The 27793-nt window shown below is 38.2% G+C and overlaps 1 protein-coding gene across 2 annotated transcripts in view; it reads left to right on the forward strand.

The window, feature by feature from the left end:
* LOC117427711 (A disintegrin and metalloproteinase with thrombospondin motifs 17-like) overlaps positions 1 to 27221 on the forward strand; it is an 84215-nt gene extending 56994 nt beyond the window's left edge. For both annotated transcript variants that reach the window (XM_034045935.3, XM_034045936.3), the window contains 7 exons: positions 3726 to 3883; positions 5246 to 5405; positions 9892 to 10027; positions 15992 to 16196; positions 16715 to 16867; positions 26364 to 26541; positions 26993 to 27221. In XM_034045935.3, coding sequence (XP_033901826.1) covers positions 3726 to 3883; positions 5246 to 5405; positions 9892 to 10027; positions 15992 to 16196; positions 16715 to 16867; positions 26364 to 26541; positions 26993 to 27144 — 1142 coding nt within the window. In that variant the 3' untranslated portion in view covers positions 27145 to 27221. The remainder of the gene's footprint in view (positions 1 to 3725; positions 3884 to 5245; positions 5406 to 9891; positions 10028 to 15991; positions 16197 to 16714; positions 16868 to 26363; positions 26542 to 26992) is intronic.
* Positions 27222 to 27793: the final 572 nt, after the last annotated feature.

Genomic DNA, 27793 nt, shown 5'->3' on the forward strand with positions numbered 1-27793 from the left:
GCATGTCTAAGTCCTTTCTCTGTTGCATCTTAACAGTTTTTAAAGGGTCAAGGTGCACTGACCCTGGCTTTTGCTTCTCGTCATGAAAACCACAATCCGTGTTCAACTCGCTCTTCCATGCATAATTAGCAACAGTAACCAAGACTAAGGGAAAGCAAGTGCTGATTTAAAGATTCAGCTAGGCTACGTCTAGGATCTTTGAGTACCATAAGGGTGGACTGGAGTTTTGATTTCTCCAGTTCTTTCCAGGAAAACCTATAATGCAGATGTGTGTGGTGTTTTTTTTTTCTTTTTTTATTGTTGGCGAGTATCATGTTATTGTTAAAATAATTTAATGAGTTCATAATTTTAAATATCTTTTTATTAAGCTACCAAATTATGTCGTAATAGTTAATAGTACAGTATTTCATGTTAGATTTTGAAATGTCACATATTTCTGTTTTTGTCAGTTTTTTCGTTAAGTATATGGAAAACTACAAAGCGGTACGTAATTCAATATGTTAACGTGATATTATTCGGCAGCATTCATTCGACTTTATGAATCAAAAGGTGTTTATTCTATAGGGCAATGGGAAACATTTGGCTGTAGGTATGCAGGATTTAAACAAGTCAGCACGCCTAATAAGACACTTCTAGCTTTGGTAAAGTTTAGGAGACGGTGCTCTCCCCTACTAAATTGATTGAATCCCCTATTTAACCCTTGATTGAGCATTTCCCCAGTGTTCCTTGTTGCTCCATCTTCTACCTGTATCAACGACGTCTACCTCTGGCTTCCCATGCTGTCTTAGACAGTGGGGGACCCCTGGCCCAAACTCCGATACAGTAGAACGTTGCATATCCGACCGTCACATAACCACCCTAATCAATTAACCACCTCGCTAAATAAATAAATATATATTAAAAGTAGGCTACGAGAGTAATGGCATTGGCAGCAAATGCAGCTTCCACAATGGAAACAGAAAGAAAGTGTTATAGCAATCAGCCTTTTCGTCCATTCCCCTTTTAAGAGAGGCGGGCTGTGTGCGTGTCTCAGTCAGCTGCATGCGTGTCTCAGTCAGCTGCATGTAGCAGTGACGTTTCAATACACCAGTCGAGAAAGCTTTTTTTTTTTTTGTGGAATGTGTTTATATGATGGAGTGCACGCTTGCAGATATTGGCAGCGTGTTGTTGTAGCTTTTAAATGCATTTGAATTAAACAAAGCAAGCTTCATAAACGCAATGTTTACCGGCCGTTTGTTTAAAATAGCCGAAGCAATATTCAAGCTGAGTTGCTTATTGGCTGTTGGCAATATTAAGAAAGAGCACAAAGTACTGTGACAGAGATATTAAGAAAGCAGAACCAGGGAGGCAGGAACTTCTAGAGTTGAGAAAGAAGCCATCAGTTGCAGGTCGCTGTACATTCACCGTTTTTGTTTTATATATTTTTTTTTAAAGCTTTGCGTAGGGATGGCTATAGCAAACCGCATAGCAGCACTGTGTATTTGTAGCCTAATTAATCTCGGTTACGTTAGCTTACTTTTAAAGCAAAAAATGTCCCCATGTTTAAAGCAGTTTGCCTGTTGTTTTTGTTCACTAACCTATTTATGGATGTGTAAATGCTTTTTCTATAGATGTTCGCAAATCCGACTTTTTCGCTTGTCCACCAATACCCCAGTCCACAGGGGGTCGGATATGCAACGTTGTACTGTACACAGTGCAGTTTCTGGCATGACTCCTCCCAGATTCTGATCACCAATGAATAAGACAGTCCAGCTAATACCAGACCAGTGCCAGACGGGCTGCATACAACAGTAGATAGGCTGCAGGACACAGCAATGTTAAGTAAAGCATTCAGTATGTGTGGTGGTTTTAACACAGTACTTAAAATATAACCTGCCGGAAACCTGGTAGAAGGGGGAAAAATACTGGCCTGCCATTCCTAAACAGAAAATGTGGCATGTGGCATTCTGTTCTGTGGTATAAACTGGAAGCCTCCCATGAGTTAAGACTGGGATTGTCCAGAATCAGCCTCATAACCTGAGCCCTGCCCTTTCACTACTGTTCCAGGAATCCTTGCCCAAGCAGTTTTAAGCACTTTAACCTGAATAAATATACAGTGGCTTTTTTGGCAGAGATCAAATGTGTTCGGTCCTACCCAAAGCTTATTTTCAAGTATCTTAAAAAAACTGCTCTTCTCACGAATCGTCTGATCCTTTAGTAAGAAGGACTTGGAGGAGGGAAAACTTGATTTATTTCTGAGGTTGGGGGGGGGGGGGGGGGGGGGGGCGGGGGGTTATTTTACAGGAAAGAAAAAATAGGTGTGTCTTTTACTTTTTTTATAGTGTGTTTGATTTATTCTGAGAATGTGTCTGATTTAATGAACAAACCCCATTTATCCTGCAAAATACAGTATTATCACAAAACAATTGTTTTGGCCCCAGAGAGTATTCTTCTTGAAAAGGCTGTGGGAGTTTGGGTTCAGCACGGTACAGTGGAAAGAATCTTAAAAGGAAAGCTCCTATTGCTTTGATTCTAGAACATCTGTTGTTCAGAGTGGATAAACACTAGGTCCCATTGTTGTTCTTATTTTCTTCGCACACATCTGTTATCTCTAACTTACATTAATAGCGAAGAGCGTTTTAAAAATCCAAGCTGCTTGTCCTGAAGTGGTAAGTGTGGAAAAGCCTTGATCTCTACATTGGCCTGTGTTTTCACCTCCAAATGCAATCTGTAAAGCATGCTGTAGTGCAATAAAGTAGGGTTAATAGCTGGGTGCGTGTGAGACTTCGATTGTATTGTTTTAATAATGTTGTGTATAATTAAGATATAGCTAACTCACAAGCCTAGTCTATTTTCCTGTTCCTTTTATTTAATACCTTGTCTAAAGAAGAAAGAGCATTGTCTTTATAAAAGCTGCCACATGTTTCAGATAGCACATTTTAGAGTAGCGTTTTGTGTTCTATTGGAAAAGGATTCTGAAAGTAATTATGATTTCTTTTCAAACCCAGAAATTCAAAAGAAGTAGTCTTTAGGCTTTAAGCCATTTATTAAATAGGTAATTGTTGATGGTGCAAATGACTGACAGTATTGATTTTGTTTTTAACTTGCAGCAAAATTACAAAAAACATGCACACATTAAGAACTTGGTATGTTTAGGACCCAAAGGGAAGTGTGCTAAAACTTTGTACATTCGGTGAAGAAGTCATTTGGCTTTGGTACAAAACCTCCAGATGTAGGACTCTGGAGCAACTGAGAGCTTTTCTTTTCAGCTTCTGTGTGGTTAACCCATTATAAGATATGTACAGTCCTTTATTACTTCTCCAGCAGCCCTAGAAAACAGGTATGACTTTATTACTAGTACTGTATTACCAAACTTGGACTGCGCTTAGCGTAAGATTTCAAATTAGCCGGAATTACCAAATGTTATTGAACATAATATCTAAGTAGGCCACACCACATATACCTCTGATTGCACCTCTTATTATACCTACTGATCTACCAAGGCTAGAGTATTATTCTCCATAAGGACTGTTGTCCACAAAAGTATATTGGAGTTCTGAAAACCTACAACGGTACTGTACAGCGCTGGTAGATCTAGTATAACGTACAGACCGATTACACATGCTGTTTCCACAATAAATTCAATAGATGCAGTGCTGTTTGCCACTATGCTTGGTGATGGGTGTTTCTGGGATGCTGTGGTAAGTGTACTGTATTGATGTGTCAATTGGTTTTGAATACCTCAGCTTTAAAGGACTCGAGCAAGAGATCCATCAACAGCGATTGGAAGATTGAATTGCCCGGGGAGTTCCAGATCGCCGGAACCACCGTCCGCTACGTCAGGAGGGGGCTCTGGGAGAAAATGTCTGCCAAGGGACCCACTGAAACACCCCTGCAGCTGCTGGTAAAGTCATTAGCCTTGGTTTGAGTCTCCGTATCAGTTAACAAGTTGATTTCCGTTAGGTCTTTATGAACTATGGAGAGTTGTAAAAGTACTATTTTTTTTTTTCTTGGCCAAATGCAGAAAGACCGACGAGAACTGATTTTAGAAACCTTGTTGGTGTGTTAAGAAGTTTAGGTTTGAATTAATCAACATGTGGTTTTATTTTTTTGCAAACTGCAACAAGTCAAAGGTTCTGGTTATATCTTTCCAAAAACATTTCAAGTGTACAAAGACAGCCAACAGCCCCTTTTTTAAGATGCTGGCCCCTTAGGTTTACCATGGTTTGCCTCACTTTTTTATAGGGGAAGATTAAAAAGAAAATGTGTTTGTTTGTAGAGAGGTATACTGTACTTACTTTACTGTATGTAGATAAATTACCTTCGCTTGCTGCAGAGTGATAGAACCTTCAGTGGAAAAAAAAAACACTGGATTAGATTTATACACCACAGACTTCAAAAAAAGAATAATTTACATCACTTAGGATTACATTAAATCGTCTAATAACTCCTCAAAAAAATGCACAGTGAAATCAATTGACTTCAAAGGGAACACACTTGGCAGCATTATCCTGTGAGCTATTCTAGAGAACCATGACGTTGATGCCTGATCTTGAATATTCTGCTAAATTGCTGATGTTCCATGCTATAATCTCCCTTACCCACCGTTTGCTTGAAGCCGTGATATTGACTGTAACTGAGGCTATGCGGAGCCCTTTAAAGGGGTATTTTGCCTTGTAAACAGCAAGAAGGAACACGCATGTCTGACGAGCAGCGAGAGAACTCAGAGTCCATTGTGACACGTGTTTGCAGGCAATTGCACAAAAAAAATAAACAATGCTAGAAAATTGAAGAAAATTGGTTTCGTATGCATCTTAAGTCTGTCTTAATGAAGATCAAGAGCTATCTAAAGGGAGTGATCCAAAGCATTTCTGGAAGCGTTTTCCTTGAATTCATGTGCTTTCTCTTATTTTGTTTGTTGATACACAATCAATTGCGCCACCATGTAACTGATACTTAACACAAAGCGGTTTGGATAATTGCCACTTAAATCGCTCCTATTTGTGACGTGGTAATTATTATTTTTTGTTTGTTGATTTGCACGCCATGTCTTTTTTTTAATCCTCTAAATATCATTGATTCCTGTGTTTCCTGCACAAGTGGTTTTGTCTGTGCTGCTTGACGTTGACAGTAGTGTATTTCAAAGCGTTGAATTCAGACAGTACACAGGAAAGAAAAATAGGAAAAAAGCATAAATATAATGACGCCCAGAACTCCCACCAACTCTGTATGCTTCTCTTTTTTTTATTTTTTTATTTCAAATCAGGTGCTGCTGTTCCATGACCAAAACTATGGGATCCATTACGAATACACCATCTCAATAAACCAGACTGAGAGGAACAAGATCGAGCAAGCGAAGCAGCCAGAGCCACTCTACATCTGGAGCCATAGCAGCTGGGAGGACTGCAGTGTCCAGTGTGGTGGAGGTCTGCTATTATTATTATTATTATTATTATTATTATTATTATTACTGCAGCGTGGAATGATACTGTTAAAAAATGATCCGCTGCAATTAACTTTTAAACTCTGGCTGATAAAAATCATTATGTGGCTGGTCAATATTCTGTAGAAGATACAGTAAGGAGGTCAGAATGTCTTTGTCTATTATGCGTTCAGCCCATATACAGTTTATCATGGTCAATTTTTATGACAGTTCGCCATGCTTGAAAGAGATACTTAGTTGCCTCAGCTGTAGATGGGGTAGAAATTACAGTTGCACACCCCTTCTGAATATGAGCTTTCAGTTTCTTCAGAAAGCTCAATTCATGGGGCGTGAGCTGGGGCTATGAGGATAGAGCAGTGGAAGCAGAAACGAGCTGTTAGTGGGACAGTAGAGGGTGGAGAGAGCAAGGGCTTAGGCTAAAGGAGCGAGCTGCTAGCCCAGACTTTGAAGCGGGCTGAGAGGGCCCAGGAAATTTTAGGATAGGAAGAGATCCTCAACCGGGGAGCCATCCTCCTCAGAGGAGAGGGCTCTGTCTTGAAGGGTGCTAGCCCAAGGATCTGAAAACACATAAAAAGGCTCTGACTCAGCAGAGGCGTCTCTTGGGGAGATAGGAACAGTCCTGGTGTGGTTAATATTTCTAACTTATGGAGTTTGGTTCATATGATCCCCAGCTTTCCCATACTGTGTCTGACTTGCACAAGTCTGGTCTTTTGCATATACAAGCTATACATACAGAGCATTGCAGAGCCATGCAAAATGTATCTTTCAATAATCCAACAAGGACATCACACTGATAGACAGTACACAGTGAGACTTTTCGGATTGCATTAAAGACTTTGCAAGTAGACTGTATTCCTCACAAAGACTGGGAATATCCATGCCCCAGAAATAGTTAAGAATTGGCATTTTAATGGATTGTATTGGTGTTCTTAAGCTGTATTTTCTTGAATATATATATATATATATATATATATATATATATATATATATATATATATATATATATATATATATATATATATATATATATATATAATATAAAAATGAAAGAACTGTTTGCATATTGTTTTGATTAGATCAAGCTGCTCCTGATTTAAATTTGGATTTCTAGTGTTGGCAGAGTCTGGGTATTTGCAGACGAGTTTATATTGGCGTGACTGACCTCCTAAATGTGCAAGTTTAAGTTGAGGACATCATGCTTTTCTAATACCACAGATGACCTGGTCTTCAGAAGCAGGGGTTAATGCCTATATGTGTCTCCCCAGTTTGCCTGAAGATCAGGTAGCCAAGACTTAAAATGGGTATATAGAATCATGTCATGGTTGGAAGCACATCTGCCATCATTCAGGTCATTTGTATTCTCCATATGGTAATAATTTATAAAACATATCTTTGTGATAGATGAATATCGGAGAAGCATGAAAATCACTATTGTGGGGCTAGTTCTAAGATCGGGGCCCCATGTGATGTAACCAGCTTGGGAGCATGCATGCAGTTACATGTGGAACTTTAACTTTAGCTGAAACATTTGTTCTGCTTGAGTTTGGATTAATAATAATAATAAACCCATTATTAGGTATAGCTGTAGCATCACCATAGACACTCTGGCAATCTGTCGCCTCTCAAAAGCACTAACTTCATCACAAATGATAACGCTCAATGAGTTCAGGCTGCTGTTGGTGTTTGATTTACTGGAGATCAGGATTACATTTCAAAGCTTTAAGTGGAAAATAATGCAAAGTGTTCCTTCTGTGGGTTTTGTTTTCGGATTGCATGGCATTATTGTGAAGCTGATGTAAATGCATTTTTAATTGCCCCCCCCCCCCCCCCCCCCCCCACCGCAACTAAAATCATGGGAATGCCTCTTTGCAGAGCAAAATTTTTCCGATATTTGCTTTCTATTTTAACTTTGGAAGTTGAAACCAAATCCGGAAAGCAGTACACTGCAGCACATGTGTACCCCATGCACAGCAGAAGTAATTTGCAGTTGGCTTTGCAGAAAGAAAATCCATCCAAAAAAAACACATCAAACAGCATTAAACGTGGGGTGATTGGGAGTGTTCTGTAGATATGACTTCATCCTCTGAGCAGAGTCCAGTCAGGTCAAGACATCGGGTTACCTTTGAAGCTTCACAGGCTATGCTTTTATAACATCCTTTGACAGTTTTTACAAACCACAATAGTTTTTGAAGGACTGCCATCTTTGTTTTTAGGACCAGTTTATTTGAGAAACACATTTATATTGTAAAATAATTGTTCGTAATTGCCTTGTTAAAGGCGAAATAATAAACATTTTCAAAAGTTAGAGCATTGTAGGTTTAAGTGACTTCTAAGCTACTATACTGCTAGCTGGTACTGCCTTTATGAAAAGCTGTATGAATGCAATCAGCTGTCATAACAATAGTCAGTGTAAGAAGATTTAAATAACTACAGGTGTGTTTTTTTATTAAACGTATTTAATTTTGGTGCTTTTGTCTATAATTGGTATTTAGTATGACCCATTAATGAAATTGTATTTCAACTAGACATAGCTAGCTTGACTAGTCAGCAAATTGTGAAGCGTGTTGACTGAGTGGCCAGCAGAATTCTGCAAGGATTTGGCCCACCCTGTACTGACCCTGGTCTTTCACAGTGCTCATGTTTGCAGGCACTGTTGTAACATTAAGCCTTCTGCATGGGTGGGAATCATAAGCCATAGGAACTTGCAGTAATATAAATAAAAAAAATAAAAATATATATATAATATATATATGAATAAAAGCTGACGTAAGGAGGGTGCTCTTAGGCATGGATATACTGTAGACACATGTGTTGTCTCTTGGCTCAATCATGTTAATATCCTGTGACTTGTCATTAAATTGTTCTCTGTCCACCTGCAGCCCCATACGAGACCTCAGTAGTGTGGAATTCCTTGCTTCCTTTCCCTTCCAGAAGCACGTTGAGTTCTTTTTCTGCACCCCTCTTTAATACATTTGGCAGAGCTTTAACTGTGCTTCTCATTGTATCTGCTAATTCTCTCCTGTAGGTTCAATGTATATACAGTATAATACCCCCGGGTGCTGTTCGACATCTTGCTATCTCTTCCAACCCTGTGCACCTGATTGTCAGGACTGTATCACTGAGCACTGCTTTAATCATGTTTGAAAAGCGCTGTCATTTCACTTCATCACACGGCTCCGCTCTCCGGAGCAGTGCAGTGGTTTTAGCATCTGATTTTACATCCTGTAATACGGTTCTGCAAATTTTAATGACAAAATAATAAATGCGGTAATCATAAAAGTTGGTTCTGTGCCACATTTTCTTTTTTTTTTTTTTTTTAAAGCAAGAACGGATTTAAAGCTGACTTTTTTTCTTTTTTTTAACACTTTGGAGATCTGCCATGCTCAGCTGAGTGCTAAATTGGTAAAGTCAGGTTCGCAACCAAAAATAACTTTCGTAATTGCCTTTGTTAATGCAGAGCACCAAGAACGAGGGTATTGGCAAAGCATTACAATGATGTTGGATTGCTGGATTGTTTCCAGTTTAAAATAAATCAGTTACTGGGCTTTCTGTTAGGTTGCCTTGTTTATTTATATTAAAGCTGTAATTATTGCAGGACTATTCATCTTCATCTTCACCTTGAGCCGATGCAATACTATGAATTCAATCACAGAATCGGACAACACTGCATTACCCCGAAAAACAGTGTTGCATGAATAAGTGTGAAAATGTGGTTTGCTATACTTTTATATATCTAATTTGTGCATCTCTAAAAATGGGGAGAGGAATCTTCAATACAGGCTAACCTCTTTTTGTATGAATATGTAAAGATCACAAATAGATGGATGAACAATGCAGGAGTTACAAAATGAGAGCATATGTGCAAGTCCTGGTCTCCGCAGTAAGGTTCATCCCTATTACTGTAGTTCGAATTTTGTTTTATGTCCGGGTCGCTTAGCAACTTACTTGAACCTCTTATCAAATGTGAGCGTAAACAGTTCTGTATGAGACGTCGTTTAGAGTTATTTAGAGGACAGAATAAATAAACATGCTGATTGATTCACATCTGAAAAGGCTGACACCACTCAATGTGTTCTGCTCAGTTTGATATAATTACCACTCTCTTTGATTGAGAAGTAATTCTCGTTATGATTTACAACCTGTTTTTACCAAGGCTAGCTACAGAATGCAGATAATAAGTAATTCATCTTTTAAACTGCTGTCTTAACTTGAAATATGTCGGGTTATTCTCAGCAACAGTACGCGGTCTATCCTACAGTGTTTTAAACCATAAATGAAAGAACAGAAAGCGTCATACTGTACTTATTTTCCCTGACAGAAATACACTATTGGCTTTTATCAATCAAATAGTATTATTATTATTATTATTATTATTATTATTATTATTTTTTAGAGAAAGCTTTTTTTGGTACAGTTTATTTTAAGAAATGTAACCTTAAAAATGTATGTTTCATTTTGCTTTTATTTAGGTGAACGCAAAACTACCGTCTCCTGTATGCAGATGATCAACAAGATGATGACCCTGGCGAATGACAGCAGCTGTCAGTTAGAGAATCGACCAGCCGCCCAGGTCAGGAGGTGCAATATACACCCCTGCCAGTCACGGTGAGTCTCTTCATCTGGGATCATAGCCGGAAGTAGATGGACAGTAGTCCCTAATTGATTTTAAGTAAGGGATAAACAATGATAAGTTTTGAATCGGTCAAAATAATTAAACTGCAGATTATTTTCTTAGTGATTTCAACACTTTGAGTTGTTTATGCCACTTCAACATTTCTTCCTAATTTTGATTCTTGTTCGATATCTTAATGAGATTCAATTGATTTGTTAATTTTGGTAATTGGATTTGGTTTTTGCTCCTTTGTTACGCTCAGTTCAAACAATTAAAATGTTTGTCTCTCATATTGTGGGAATGTTGTCATGAGTTCCTTGAAGTTTGAGTTTGAAATCCCAGTTACACAGACAACTGTCTGCTTTAAGTGAGGATAGTAGCGAAGACTATGTTTTAGATGTAGAACATGAAAATGGCATTGGCAAAATAAAAATGCAAAAAACATAGGAATATGAACCAGGAACGGAGAGTAAAGTTCTTGATTGTTTTGCCAAAGCTAAAACAGATGAAGACCGAAGTATAATTGCCAGCGATTGGTTTTCGAGAAGTACTCAGTCAAAATGTAAGTGGGTTGCAAGCTTGTTTGAACAATGGTTAAACGAAAAATGCAATTGATGAAGATTTACTAAATGATGATGATGAAATTGCTGTTCCTGAAACTGTCCAGAATGGGCAGTAATGGGTGTACAATGAAATCTGTTACTTCTCACAATTCTCAGATAAACTCGTCTGCAAATACCCATAATAAAAACCGATTACCCCCCCCCCCCCGAACTGAGCAAAAAAAAAATAATGAAAAATTCAAGCCCTAATCATGATTAATCGATTTTACCTTGTGACCTTGAACAACTTGAACTGTAGATTCATGGGTTGTCCATTTAAAATGATTAATTGCGATAATGTATTATTTAATTCTGGAAATGAGTTTATATCATAGTGTTTCTAACATTAACTGCAGCAATCCCTTTTCCAGTGAGATTGTGGGTGCTTCCCTCGTGTGTTATTGCAGGCTGCTATTTTTGTGTTACGTCATTTAAAACAAGTTTCAATTTAAAGATAAGTACTTTGCAAGGATACTGTTTCAATAAACATTTCATCCAACTGAACCATTTATTCACATTGGACTCTCTTGAAGAACTGTTTGCTCAGCAATTTCAGAGCTTTGTATAATTAAAACGGGAAAAGGATCTGACTTGCTTTGTTTGTCTAGCTTTTTTAAAACCACATTCTCAAATGAGTTTGGCCCTTTCAGGAATTGAGTGTGAAGAGGCATCAGACCCTGATTGAACATTTTTTTTTTTTTTTTTGGTCTATGTTTCTTTTATATGAGATACATCTGCAAGTCATCTGGGTTTGAAGCTTTCCTTCCTCATGATGTTTTGATTTATATGATAAGAATAATTTTTAATATTCCATCGTGTACACTACACGTGTGAAGGGAGATGTCATATTAGCTATCAGTGTACATAACAGGATTATAATAATGTATTATTCTGAGCCCTGCTGAGCTCAGCATGTTTGTGCATTAATGTCCAGTTGACTCCTCGCCTCAGGTGGAGTTAGGGAGTTCCCTGGAACTATCGCTGTTTTTGAGATCTAAACTCCCAGGGACATGTGATGCATTGTTCATAGCAGTGTGGTATTTTGCTATTTTTCAATTCCTGTACTATCTAGCAGCTTAGTGGCTTATTTGTTACAGGCATGCTGAGACTCGGTTGGATTACACCAATAGTGGTATCCTGTCTCTTACAGCTGGCGCTACAGGAATACGGGGCAAACTGGGGTCCCCACTGTGAGCTTATCTCACCTCGTAGGATTTATCTTGACTGTAAGCCAGCCTACCACATACAGTTCTGTTACTCATTTTCCACATCCCATCGGTGTGTGAATGAAGCTGAAATCCGAGTCACAAACCCTGCCGAATTGGCGTGCAATGGAATTTGGTATTTATCTGGGGTTTGGTGGTGATAGAGACTTGTTATAGCCTGAGCTATAGTGGAAAATGATGCCCTGGCATGAATAACAACTAGGCCTACTTCATGTGAGCTCAACTGAGTTCTTTAGATAAGCGCATGTGCTGTGCAATCCATACTATGAAAGACAACGGCAGTACACTCCTGATCATTGTCATCAATTCAGACCTTGAAAGGGAGAATCATTTTTTACATGTCTTCCCATTAAAGATTTCTATTCCATTAACACAGAATCCTGTATTGTCTGTAGAATTTGATTACTGAAATGAAGTATGGATCCTTTATGACTTTTAATTTAGAAGAAAGATTACGGTTCCTACCTTTTTGACTAGTAGCATACCGATATATGTTTGTAGCACAGGCAATACAGTTTTACAAGGTTGTGCTGTATTTTTTAAGTGCTTGCGTGAAGCTTTAAGTCCAATAATTTTCCAGTCCATGGAGTTCAAACAGTTTCTAAAGGAGTTCAATTACATTCCGCAGCAGGATGTGTTCGCAGTCACATTTTATGGATCTTAAACTGCAGATTTATTTCCAGACTACCGCAGAGAGCCCTATTGAATCTAATTAAATTGGGTCAAAATAATGCTGTTGGTTGACTTGGTCATGGCGAATAGCTTGGCCTTATTGATATTCCTTACGGAAAACAAAAAACGTACCCGGTAGCACCACGAAACAGCCCACAGTAATGACTTGTGACAGCCATATAATGTGACACAGATCCTAATGTCTGCAGTTTCAAAGACACTGACCTAAACACGGCATATATATATATATATATATATATATATATATATATATATATATATATATATATATATATATATATATATATATATATATAATATATATATAATGTATATACACACACACACACACACACACAATTGCTCCTAAAACTTTATGGTGGTCCCTTCAAGTTCCTGTTGAAAAAAAAAAAACTCAGCCATCTCACCACAAATGGAACTATGCAACCAAAATGATACAGATTTCGTTTTTTTGGCTTGGTGTGAAGTTTAATAGTCTTAGTCTGTGGGTTTTAAATGAGAAGGTTTTAATGAGAACATCCGACTTTGGAAGACATACAGCTGCACAAATTGACAGATGTTTTACTGTTATACTTGTTGGCTCTGCTTAAGTGGTTAAGCTGTAGCCTTGGTAGTTATGCAAACTTTTTTTGTATGTAGTTTGTCTGCAAATAACTTTTTTAAAGGTACAACATTGATATATTCACATATATGTCATTCTAACACAAAGGAATAAGCATATACAGTACACCCTCACTATAACACACTTCATTATAATGAGCCTGGCCCCTGGACCCCAATAAAAAAAAAAAAAAATCATATAAACACACACTGTAAACATTCCAGTTTGTACGCACAGGATGCCACCTCTGCAGTGAAGTCAACTCTTCTGTCTTAATAAAAAGCATGCACTGTGTAACTATGCCTCCGAAACTAAAATGTTGCAACAAAGCTGGAAACTATATTGATCGTTTGAAAAAAGGAGTAACGCAGGCATATCTCTGTCGTGCATATAGGATGTCAAAAAGCAAAGCAAAATTGATTTAGAGAAAAAAAAAAAAAACTAAAAAAAAAAACTTGAGGATCTGATGAACCTTTCATGTCGGGTTGATTTTGGAATAAAAGCTCAGTTTGGGATTCTTGTATGTTGGATTAAGATTTGGTGCAATTTAGAAACGATTCATGTCAGATTGATTTTGAATAAAAGTTCAGCTTCAATTTGGGATTTTTGCTTTTTGTACTGTGTTTTAAATCTTTAATGAACAGGATAAAGCAAAGGCAGAATACTGCATACATGACATGAACAGGTACATGCAATTCTACTTTTATTCACAATCTCATCTCATTAACTTACTCCAGCAGTTTATCGTACATTCTGATTGTCCTTTCACTATAACGAACCCCTCGATATAACGAACAAAAGGCTTGGACCCCAACAGGTTAGTTATAGCGAGGGTGTACTGTATCAATATCTATATATCTCTCTCTATGATCTAACATGGCTGTCGTATTGTAGCTGTGTGACCTTTGTTTTCTGGCTGATAATGAATGGACACTGAGATACTGGTTTCACAATAGATACACAACTGTATTCTGTGATTCTCTATCTTGGTAAAGTTCTCTTTATGGATATCTTCCAATAAAAATGAGCCATTTAACTTTTTTTTATTATTTGTCATTGTTTTACAATAACTTCTCTCCTTGTAGTATCCAGAACGAGCTTTCATTATTATTGCCATTCCTTTTTAATCTTGAGATTTATTTTGAGAGAGCGGCAGATGTAACCACTCAAACAAGCTGTGCTAAACTCCTCTGCAGCTGAGGAACCCAGCAGGAACTCCCCTGATTTTGAGGCACAGTCATCCACTCTGCCTCCCTTTTTACAATGTTCCTGCCAGTGTCAACAAACAGTTCAAGGTGCTTAACATGTTCTCTCATTTTGTGCGCATTACCTTACACAAGGCAGCGTCTGCTGGCACTTCAGTTGAGAAATGTGAGATTTCAGTAAAAGAATGACTGAAAGGGTGCTTTTCCCATGGCAGAGCCAGGGAGGTCAGGTTCCCATGTAGTGATGTGCAAGTATTCGCTGTGTGTTTCACTGGAGTGTTACTGCACTGAAAATGCTTTTATTATTTGTTTGCGGGGGAGGCATTTTGTCCTTGTAATAGATGTGGCACATACTCCGTGAGCAGCAGATGGGTCTTGCGTTTTTACTGTGTGTTCCTTTTTATTGTTTATTAATGTTACTAATATTTTCTATTACCTCAATAGGTTCTGGCATCATAAGCCAGGCAGGTACAATGAAAATACGTGAAATGCCTCCTTGATATTCAACACCAGGGTTTTGATCTATGTAATAGTGCTGTATGCTTCAGCCCTCTGGTTGGGGTGGGATTGGGTGGAGGTGAGGGGAGAGTCCTCAGAGATGGTAATAAGGCATGTTTTCATATTTATATTGATGCATTGGCCTGAATATAATCAGAGGTACTTTTGGACGTGCTCAACATGTTCATGTTCTTGCCTTTTAGATTGTGTTTCATATCTGATCTCCAACCCTGACTGGTTTTGGTTTAAACACCAAGTACTGCAGTTAGAGTGCAGTGTCCACATTTTATTATGGAGCAGCACTGTGCAGTATTTCCTATTGTATCAGAGACTGTTTTTAAACTTTCATATTGTGTTTCCTACTGCGGCTTCACTATCAATTACTCGGAGGGATTGTGACCTTTCTGCACAAGATTTCCCATCCAATCTTCAGACCCCAGTAAGATTGAATATGAGTTTACCACCAACCCCACACAGTTCAGAGCACACCAGACACAAACAGGCTGTCAGGATTGACTGGGCTAAGTACAGCCCTGCCTGACCCAACAACAAGCCAGGCCAGCTGTGTTCCCCTTAGTGCAGACAGGAAGGAAACTTCTAAAACACAGGGCAAAAGTGAATATATCAGTGCTTGCTGAAAACTGCCTTGGGAGCCAGATTCTAATCCCACAGCAATATTTAAGGACTTGTTGGGATTGTTTTAACCCAATTTCCCTTCGTAAAACAAACATGCAAAATCCCCTTGTTTTATTCCTTTAGCCACACACCACTTACAGTAATATCATTGTATATAGACATGTCAAACAATGCAACCAAAACCAAAAAATTGGTATCCGAACTTTTCTTTCAAATCGCTTGATAGTCGCATTAAAATGCCTTGAATGGACACACAGAGATTAGGTTATTGGATTGAAAAAAATACAGTATGCCTGAAAATGAATCCAATTTAAAGCTAATTGGGCTTTAAAGAGCAGCAGGTGCTGCGTTTGCATTGTAGTTGTGGATAGAATGTTTCTATGACAAAATCTGACCTACAAAGCCAAACTTGAATTTTGTGCACATCCCCAACACTTCATATCTTTTGAGGCTCCTCGAGCTTGTTGATGATCCCAGTCACCCCCCTCCTTTGCAGGTGGGTGACGACTGAATGGGGTCCCTGTTCCATCACCTGTGCGAAAGGCATCCAGCTACGGGAAGTGACCTGCGTTTATCAGCTCCAGAACGGCTCTTATGTCAACACCCGAGATATCTACTGCCTGGGTCCCAAGCCAACCACGGTGCAGGGCTGTGAAGGTCGCGATTGTCTTACAGTCTGGGAAGCTTCTGAATGGTCAAAGGTAGGGCTTCCTGATTTACAGATAGTCATGCACTTGAAAATGACCTGTCACCTCAAAGGGACCTTGATGGACAAAGTATGCTCCCCTGTAAAAAAAAAAAAAAAAAAAAAATTCTGTAGTAGAGAATGAGGTGCCGTTACTGAAAACTATGAAAAGTCTTATACATATGTATGTGTATAGGCAAAGGATTTTTATTATTATTATACACTATTGTCATGCAACGCTAACCAGAATGACTGACGTAATGGTTAGCATGACTTGAAGGTGCTATACCCTACCTACCTCATTCTTTTCAATTGATTTGGAGCGATGATTCACAGACTGAAGAAGGCAAATTTTAATGTTCTTTTATCTGTTAAAAGGTTTTTCAATAGAATATTAATGTGAGACACGGGCTGCTTTTAAAGATGATATGGGAATATGGTGCAGAAGCAGGATGAGAAGGTCTTGATGTTGTACCAGTGCGGCTGTTGAAAGTAATTTTGTTACAGCACACTGACTTCATTTTGCCCTCTTAGTGTTCTGCAGACTGTGGCAAAGGCACCCACCGGCGCACAGTGACTTGCACCAATTCTCAGGGGAAATGTGACCCAGCGACCCGGCCCAGAGAGGAGGAGGCATGTGAAGATCACTCCAATTGTTACGAGTGGAAGACCGGAGACTGGTCCAAGGTAAAGCTACACTTAGTCTTTGCAAGTTGAACATTAACATATAGGGGAGAAATGATAGACAAAATTGAAGTGGAATAAACATGGCCATAAAATAGGCAAGCATAGCGGTGGATAACAAAATGATGGTAAATGTGCAGTATAAACATGGCAAACTGCACATTTACTGGGTATCATAGCACTACACAGCAAGTAAACAAAATATATAACACCTGGATCGTGTACCTACAAGGTAACACGCTTATAAGGGTAAGAAATTGAATGGCTAGTTTTTCTCTGAAGTTTTGTTTGAATTGTTTTCAGTCACATCTTGTTAACTCACAATAGATTGGAATATTTAAATGTCAAATCGCTGTGAAATGCAGCACTGAGTGAACAATCTGCGCTTTCGTTTGCTGGATAGCGGATACATGTCAGCAACATGAATTACGGCATCATTAACAACACAGTTTTAGATCATTGGTTTTACCATATTTTATTTCTGCTGTACACATTTCAATTGTGTCCTCTTTCTTTTGTAAGCCTCTATTGCAGCATGGACAGATGTTTTTAATACAGTATTGGATTGTTGAACAGACTGAGGGGTAGGTGTACTAAAGTGTTGCGCCTGTCGCAATAGTTGCAAACCCGTCGGAAGTCTTGGGTGAAATGTACTAAACAAGCGCAATGCTATTTGCTATTTTTTAGGGAATACTTTGCGGCAGCAGTTTCTGTTTGCGGTTCAAGCATAGATGAATATGTAATTATGGGCGCTCTTGCATAAAATTGCAAAAAGGCGCGGAGATCATGCAAATGAGGGTTCTCAAATACGATAATGAGATGTAAGAAAGCTGCAGCCAATTGCGACACTTACAATTGCATCAATTTGTTAAGAACTTTGAAAGCATGTTTTAAACAGTCGCAATTGTTGCTCCCAGTCCGCTTCTTCTTGTGCGTTGCCAGTTGTGCTCAATGCATTTTTGAGACGAACACCCAAGTACCTATTTTTTCCTAAAAGCAGAGTGTGCTTACAAGCCTTAAACTAATTTCTGTGACATTTCTGGTTTCTCCACCATGTTGGGAGCAATAGACTGGACACATGTGCCGCTAACCCCTCCAATTCATTCTAAAAATCTGTATAGGAATAGGAAACACACCTATTATATTAATGTGGAGGTGGTTTGTAATTGTGCACAATTAAGACTAACCTTAAATAAAAACAGACTGTACACATTTGGCTTATAGGCTTCTAAAGATACGAATACGAATTTGTGGTATAATGCAAAATTTGTTGTTGGTCCTTTTGAAATTCATAACTTGTCTATGCAGCACCATGATCTATTTTGTGTTTTATTGTCTAGGCTGTCAAGTTAATAATAATAATAATAATAATAATAATAATAATAATAATAATAATAATAATAATAATAATAATAATAATAATAATAATAATAATAATAATAATGAGATCATGCTTCAAAACCTTCAATCAAGCAATAATATCCTAAACTTTTATAAGATAGACTTATGAAAGATTAGGATATTCTTGCTTGACTGGAGATTTCGAAGCATTATCTCATGAGGCAAATAACCCACAACATCTATGAGAGGATAGTGATGTCTAACCAGCCCGTAGACATCACAGTGGTGGGATGAATATGTAAAGGAATCGTTCTCAGTAATGAAGAACGTTTTACTCCGTCCCTTTGGTTGTAATTGAGGGATTCTACGCACACATTTCAATTACTGCTGCTGTGTAACAAACATTCAATCTTCTTCGTGTGAGGAGCTGGTACCCAGAAGGACTCTCATAAAGAGGCACCTCACAATAATCCAGCAGTGTGAAAATGATTCCCAGCACTTTTAAAGACCTGTTATGGAACGAACAAAGCACTGTGAGGCCTTATTACCATTTTGGCAAGTCAAGTGTTGGCAGTTTCTGTATTGCTCCACATATTCATATCCTAACATAATAGAAACCATTTTCTTTATCCAAATATTTTTTTTTTTAAATAGATTTAATGATTACATAAAACTGAAATTCAAGTAACTCGGATTTTCTTTTCCTCTGTGATTTATTCTCCTCAAATACAATACTGCTGTGGAAGCCAAGGTGATGTCATTCCCAATACACACACGTTAAGAAACTGCTTCAGACCACCTGTCTGATAGGGTAACAAGCCATGCCAACTGCCTCACGATCCCTTCTCCTTAAAACACAGCCAGCGCTCCATTCCACACATTAAACTAGAACTGTCTTTAGAAAGACTGCCAAGGCTCAAAACTATTTTTGTCAACTGGTCGAAGTAGCTGTGCACCACTTTTCCAAAATGTTGAATTCCTCTGTCTTTTGAACACTTTAAATAGTTCTGTACTTTTACCAAGTGTCATTTTTTATTACTGACTAAACTATTAATACCCAGTTACTTTTTGTATAATATTTTACAAATAAAATCATAACCGGCTGGTTTCACAGACCCCCATTACTCTAATGTTGGACTATCTTAAGGTAACATAAGGTATTCCTAGTCATTTTCATTGTAACAAGAATGGCTTTAAACAATAGTGATTTATATGTGTTAAATGTATAGAGTTAAGTGTGTGTGTGTATAATATATATATATATATACAGACGTGCTCAAATTTGTTGGTACCCTTGCAGCTCATTGAAATAATGCTTCATTCCTCCTGAAAAGTGATGAAATTAAAAGCTATTTTATCATGTATACTTGCATGCCTTTGGTATGTCATAGAATAAAGCAAAGAAGCTGTGAAAAGAGATGAATTATTGCTTATTCTACAAAGATATTCTAAAATGACCTGGACACATTTGTTGATACCCCTTAGAAAAGATAATAAATAATTGGATTATAGTGATATTTCAAACTAATTAGTTTCTTTAATTAGTATCACACATGTCTCCAATCTTGTAATCAGTCATTCAGCCTATTTAAATGGAGAAAAGTAGTCACTGTGCTGTTTGGTATCATTGTGTGCACCACACTGAACATGGACCAGAGAAAGCAAAGGAGAAAGTTGTCTGAGGAGATCAGAAAGAAAATAATAGACAAGCATGGTAAAGGTAAAGGCTACAAGACCATCTCCAAGCAGCTTGATGTTCCTGTGACAACAGTTGCAAATATTATTAAGAAGTTTAAGGTCCATGGAACTGTAGCCAGCCTCCCTGGGCGCGGCCGCAAGAGGAAAATCGACCCCAGATTGAACAGAAGGATAGTGCGAATGGTAGAAAAAGAACCAAGGATAACTGCCAAAGAGATACAAGCTGAACTCCAAGGTGAAGGTACGTCAGTTTCTGATCGCACCATCCGTCGCTTTTTGAGCGAAAGTGGGCTCCATGGAAGAAGACCCAGGAGGACTCCACTTTTGAAAGAAAAACATAAAAAAGCCAGACTGGAATTTGCTAAAATGCATATTGACAAGCCACAATCCTTCTGGGAGAATGTCCTTTGGACAGATGAGTCAAAACTGGAGCTTTTTGGCTAGTCACATCAGCTCTATGTTCACAGACAAAAAAATGAAGCTTTCAAAGAAAAGGACACCATACCTCCAGTGAAACATGGAGGAGGCTCGGTTATGTTTTGGGGCTGCTTTGCTGCGCCTGGCACAGGGTGCCTTGAATCTGTACAGGGCACAATGAAATCTCAAGACTATCAAGGCATTCTGGAGCGAAACGTACTGCCCAGTGTCAGAAAGCTCTGTCTCAGTCGCAGGTCATGGGTCCTCCAACAGGATAATGACCCAAAACACACAGCTAAAAGCACCCAAGAATGGATAAGAACAAAACATTGGACTATTCTGAAGTGGCCTTCTCTGAGTCCTGATCTGAATCCTATCGAACATCTATGGAAAGAGTTGAAACTTGCAGTCTGGAGAAGGCACCCATCAAACCTGAGACAGCTGGAGCAGTTTGCTCAGGAAGAGTGGGCCAAACTACCTGTTAACAGGTGCAGAAGTCTCATTGAGAGCTACAGAAAACGTTTGATTGCAGTGATTGCCTCTAAAGGTTGTGCAACAAAATATTAGGTTAGCGGTCCCATCATTTTTGTCCATGCCATTTTCATTTGTTTTATTATTTACAATATTATGTTGAATAAAAAATCAAAAGCAAAGTCTGATTTATATTAAATATGAAATAAACAATGGTGGATGCCAATTACTTTTGTCGGTTTCAAGTTATTTCAGAGAAAATTGTGCATTCTTCGTTTTTTGTGGAGGGGTACCAACAAATTTGAGCACGTCTGTATAATATATACACACACACACCATATAGTGGTTGTAAGGAAACAACTTAAGAGCCATTCAGTTGTTAGCAGAGGTGTTTTCTCCTTCCAAAAAAACCAGACCTCAGTAAAAAAAAATATATATTTTTTGAGTGGCCCCTGTATGTTTTCCTTTCCTCTCACATCATCAAGTATAAGGTGTTTTCACACATGATATAAATGTTATCTGCCCCCGCTGTGAGTGTCATGTTCTGCACTTGTGTTGCAAGTCAGTGTTAAAACACAGGCGGGCTGTTGATATAATCATTTTTGCAGCATAGAAATTAAAAATGGCAGGGTTATTTCTCCCCTTGTGCCTCTCCAGAAGGTGGGATTGTCATGTTTTCACATTGATCTTTTCTTACTGCATCTGTTTTTATCATTGCACATGCAAGCAAACACTGTCTCTGGAAATATAAATGAATGGCCAGAAAAGGGTTCTCGCAGCGAATTCATGGTTGACATTTAGAGTTAGCCCTTTGGGCCTCAAATACATTGAATAGACTAGGAGTCAAGCTCAGACAAGAGTTTGTTTTTTGCCTTTGGCTAAGATTTAAACTTTGAGGTCTTATTGCTTTCTTCCTTCATAGGGTAACAATAGCGCCATTATCCAGACCATTCACAAAATCTTTTAACTCCAAGCTATTAAAAGGCTGTTTTTTAAAGGCTATTTTGAATAATAAAGGTCTGATATTGTTGAAACAGCTCTAGACTGTTGGCTTGTCTCCAGTTTACGCTTTATTTAAGACGGGAGAAATGATTTGCAATCATGGCCAAGCTTTATAAGCTATAGAAGAACTTCATAGTGGGTACAGATTCAACATTTCGACACCGGAGATGGCTAACAGTGAAGTATGTGAAGGAGGACCTGACTTATTGGTGCTTAAAATTATCATTCATAATACTCTCTACAGTCTGCAACTGTTTCAGCAAGTGTCTTCAATGGTGTAGTAGTATAACCTGGCCTTCGTAAGTCACACAGTAGTAGTCTTAGGAGAGACAAAATAATTTAATGTATTCCATTCTTCTGCACCACAAGTCTTTACTAGCATGTGTTCCAAGTTGGAAAACCATCACAACCTGTTATTAAATGACACACTGACGCTCAAAGATTGCTGATGCTATGGTATGAATGGTTTTCCGTAAAAGTGCTCCAAGGAGAATTTTATATGCGATTACTGTTCCTTGAATAAGTGCACCCTGGGGATACATCATTTTAACTAGATTAGTTGGTGTGAATTGCAGCATGTTGAACATTTTGTCTGCATGCTGTAGATAGCCAAAACACAGACTTCCCACTAACACTTAGTAATAAACTGGGCAAAAAAACAGAATCGAAGTTCATAGAAGTGTTCTACATAGTCATAAACTTGTTGTATAATTTTAAATTCTCCTTCCTAAAGCAATCTACACTGAAATGTGTATATATGTAAATGATGACAAGGTTATCAAAGTGCTTTACTCCAAATCAACATTAGAATATTGTTTTTCAGAAAGGAATAATCCCAAATGAATTTAACAAACCTGACTCAAACAACTCAAGATATTTAATCTAGGAGGCTGGTAATAAGTCAAGTTTTTTCTCATTCTTTTTGCTTCTAGAATTATACCCCCATGTCAAAATGTGTTCATGAAAATTTGGAGTAAGAAGCTTTCAGAATCTGGTCCAATATTGAGCACATGTAGAAATCCAGTTGTGCATCATTCGAATGTGTGTAATATGTATTTTAGATACACAGAAGAGGTGGGCATGCCGCTTTTCTGCATCACTGTTGATGGATTACCAAGTAGAACTCAGTGCTTCACAATGATATAGCCATGGAACATCTAATAGAAATTAATACTATTCATTCAGTTAACCCTCAAAAGCTATGGCTGTAGACTGCTCTATTGAGCTTTTCTCATCACTTATAGAAATTTAGGAAGCATTGAAAGTCTTAATTATTCTTGGCAATGTCAGAAAGATGTTGACTGAGGAGAATAATCGAATACAATTTTCCCTTAGACATTGGATTTAGATGGACTTCGTGTTAAAATGAAGGGTAATGTACTTCTTAATTGCTGGCCTTTTTGCATAATACATACTGTATATATGTCTTCTCTTGGCTGTAGAAATAGCTTTCATCTGTTTATCAGACATTCTCTTAATACCGTACAGAGCTGCTTACAAACTCAAGAAACCAACTATGGGATCTCTCTAGTGCTTCTCTTTTGCTTTTCATAAACAATTCAATGCATGCTAAATCATTCTGTTTACATTTTACAGACTTTGAAAGAAATGTTACTCTTTTTTTTTTTTAAATTGCTTTAACTTTAAAATGTAATGCCTGGCTGTCAGTTGCTGGTTTCTGTCTGACTGCCAGCCTGTGATGCACAGCGTTCCTCAGCCCTGTTCTTAAAATCCTTTGCTCTTTGCAAAGGAAGACGTCTTACTAAGATTTTATGAAAAGACTTTTAGGCATAACATGCTTTGCTATTACTGCACTAGTGCTGTTATTTAGTTGACGTAAACATAGTTTCCATTAGATGATGATAATGTTGTTGTTGTTGTTGTTGTTGTTGTTGTTGTTTAGTAATTTAGTAGACACTTTTATCCAAAGCGACTTAGAGACTAGGGCTATGCATCAAGATCTGCTGCTGCAGAGTCACTTGCAATAGGACCTTGGTTTTACGTCTCATCCGAAGGACGGCGCACAAGGAGGTTAAGTGACTTGCTCAGGGTCACACACACAGCGAATCAGGGGCTGGGCTGGGCTGCAGTTAACATACTTTAAGTTCTTTTCATTGCTGGTTCTTTTTTTATGAAAGGAAGTGGGTTGTTGACAGTTACAGGGTTCCACCTTGTTGAAAATCTCAGTTCAATTACTGCCCTGGATCTCAGCCACGTACATTATTCATGAGGCCCGATCAGGCTGATATTACAAGAGAGATCTGATATGAATGCATGACCTCCACATGACAACGGGGTCAATCTGTTTTTTTTTTTTTTTTTACTGCACAAACTAAAACCAAAACTTACACTTCACAGAAGATCAAAATTGAAATTCCCAGCTTCAAAAAAAAAAAAATGTTATTTTTTTTATTGACTTGCATTAGATGTCATCAATATTATCTTAAGTCTGTGTTTTATTTGTTTAATAGCATAACAAAGTTTAATAGCTTCTTGTTTTTTTTAAATGTATTTATTTGGGGGGGGGGGGGGGGGTCCAATGCAATATAACACTGAAGCAAGATTAAGGACGCCACAATTTTGAAGGACGCTTGTTTTTAAATCTATTCAGAAATTGAGATGTGCATTTCAATACACATGCAGTTAAAGTTTATTCATGTTCTGCTATTTGACGGATTGTCATCCTTGCGTACCGAGAATCTCTGTAATCCTCTGTCAAACACATGAATCTTATCTGTATCCTACATTTTTACTTCATGTCAGTTTGTCTGGATAACAGATTGCACAATAATGAAATAGATTATTATAGAACGTATACCATTTGCAAGAGCGCTCATTTGTAAAAAAATAAAGACAGTAAAGGTACATTTCATTAATATAACTGATAGTCCAGTTGTGTTGATGTATGGTATTATTAAATATGAACGATCAATTGTCATGAAACTTCATGAAACTCTCTAGATATTATAATAACGAATGCACGACAGTTCCATCCCATTGCAAACGCTTCAAGTAATAATAACCAAATAACTTTACTCCTGTGTCTCAGGAAAGTCATATGTCAAGAGAACCAATAAGGAACTTTCTTTATAAAAGGAACTTGTAGGACTTCTTTCTGGAAAACACAGTGAAAATAACCTAATAAAAGAGAAGAGGCAGCATGTTTTATTATTGAGAGTAAATATGTGATAACACTGCCAGTGACTCACAAGGGCCTGTTGTCACAAAGCAGAGATTCTCCTGTATTGGATACATTTGATTACCCATGTGCTGCCCCAATGATACAGGTGACTACCCACAAATCCATGTGGAATGGACACATCTGTGGGGGTTAGGTGGCACCATCCTACGACTACTGGAGACCAGGGTTCGAATCTGGCTTGGGTCACAGGTGTATGTTAACAATAGTAATTGTAACTTTTAGCATTGTAATACATTATTACTGGCCGAGCCCATTGAATAACACTAATGAGCTGTTGCCAAATGGTCACAATATTGATAAAGGGTTAATAAAACTCCAACCGATTCAGAACCACATGTGACTGCTGTGCCCAGCCTTCACTTTGCACACTGCAGGCTTTCAGTGGAATTCCTGGAAAAAGCGGCATTCTTTTACATTTGTAAAACAAGATTGAGTGAGCACTGCTGTCTGTTACATCAGAATAACTCGATATACAGGGTGTGCTGCAAAACATCACATGAAGCCATTGAGTTTTCCAGAGTGTTGGAGGTGACCTTGTTTTGAGATGAAAACAAAAGAATAGACTGTAGGAATGGTGATGAAATTGAATCCTGTGTGCAAACTGAACACTTTCTCGTTTTTCATCATGATGTGCACTTTCACAAGGAGAGACAAGGTGGTTAAAGTGATGAATACAATGGCCCGCTTATAGGACAGAATAGCACTCTTAATCAGACTTTTTTTGGTACCTTTTAGGGGGGAAATCGAGAGACTTAAACCTGAGCTTTTAGCTAGTTAGGGGATTTTAAAGAAAATTAAGGGGAAATGTCAAGGCTTTGTGTGTGCACTAACTGTGAAGACATAATTACACAAAGTGCTGACTTTAATTATAGTGGATTTCAAAGCAATGGCTTAAAAAAAAAAATAGCTTAATCTTTTGGAATTTTTTGAAGAATAGTGTTATTGCTTTCTTGGTAATGCAGTTCTACCCTGTAGGGCACCAGTGTTGGGGACATGGATCTTACCTGTTAGAAAATCACTGACCTGGGATTTGAGGTGGTTTATTGAACCATTTGATTGTTTGTTTATGTTTCTGTTGTTGTTGTGGGTTACCTACAATTCAGATTCCCTGGGGTCTTTCAGTAATATAATAAAAATGCTGACAACCACAATGCAGCAAAGACATAGATGGATAGCAATAAATATATCTAGTGGATAAATGTTCTGCTTCTCGAAGCTTAAAATGTGTTTTTCTCAAATGTGCTCTGCTTGCACAATTGTTTCACTTTGACTTTTTCAGCAAGATGTAATATTCTCCTGTAAGTGTTTAATTCTAAACATGAACACGGCTGAACTGATGGAAACAGACATTTTCTTTGTGAATTTCAGTGCTCCTCTACTTGCGGAAAGGGCCTTCAGTCCAGGGTGGTTCAGTGTATGCACAAAGTGACGGGTCGCCATGGCAACGAGTGTCCCTCTGTGACAAAGCCGCCAGCTTACAGGCAGTGCCACCAGGCAGCTTGCAACGAGAAAGTGAATGTGAACACAATTACATCACCAAGGCTCGGTAAGCAAACCACATGCCATTTACCTTATTGAAAATGGAAACTACTGCAAGTAGTTCTAAGCACATTGCTTTTAAGTAGTTACGAACATTGCTTTTTATAGGATGTGCTTCTAATAACTTGTAAAGTCTTGAAGGCCCTCCTGACAGAATTATTTTAGGTAATAGGTCGTCACTTAACAGGAGTTTAACCCAGCTTTGGATGGGGGTGGTTGGGTTTGTTTTAATGTTGTTTAAGTATGTTTTTAAAAATCTACTGTCCCAAATGCAACCTTGAAGATGAACTTGTATTTCCTTGTTATTTGGTCTACTGTATTACATAACTGAATCTATCCAATCAACAGCAGATATGTCATGCATTACATCCTAATTACAGGCTGTAGAAATGATCCATACTGGGTAACATTGCACATTTAGGATGCCTGTTTTTCTAACTCTTTCTTCCCCTCTCAAGTTGCCCTCACGTACAAATGCACAGGGGACCAGTGGACAGTCTACTGCCGAGTAATACGAGAGAAGAACCTTTGCCAGGATATGAGGTGGTACCAGCGCTGCTGTGAAACCTGCAGAGACTTTTATGAAAACCAGATGCACCAGAAGAGTTAATCACACTTTTTTTTTCTTCTTCTTGTGCCTCCTTATGTATTTAAAGTGTTGTTATGAAGCATAGGGGACGTGTGTGTGGGGGGGGGGGGGGGTGGGGGGGGATACCAAGCATTAATAAGTGGGTGGATTCCAAAGATCACCTTCTTAGGTTTATGCTGCAACACCAAAGTACAGTAGTAACTTACTGCTGAAGTCATCTCAAGGAGCTGGTCGTCTGGAGAGTTATGGTAGAGTATGTGACATGACATCATTTGTGAAGGCTTTCAGCACACCCAGTCTACTACAAGCCACTGGCAGGCCAGTTATCAAAGATGAGGGGGATTTTATATGCTTTCCTTTTTAATTCTGTAGCGTCAACTTTTTTAATCGATGCAAAGATAAAGGTAAACCCACAACTAGTAATTCATGATAAACCCAGTAATATGGACTAGAGCGGTTAACAGGATTAAAATGTAGCATGCTTTCCTTGGTGGTCTTATGAAAATGACATCTCAATGCTTTAAATGCTTATTGGGTATAAAATGAATTCAGAAAAGCACAACATGTCCTTGAGTATGGCCAGGTATGGTTCTCAGTGGAGCTGACTAATCAGCAATGCAGGGAACTCTTCCAGTCCGGCGAGAGGATTTTCAGTTCCAAATCCACTTTG

The sequence above is a fragment of the Acipenser ruthenus genome, chromosome 21 (genome assembly GCF_902713425.1).
Source record: "Acipenser ruthenus chromosome 21, fAciRut3.2 maternal haplotype, whole genome shotgun sequence".
In the NCBI taxonomy this organism is placed as follows: domain Eukaryota; kingdom Metazoa; phylum Chordata; class Actinopteri; order Acipenseriformes; family Acipenseridae; genus Acipenser; species Acipenser ruthenus.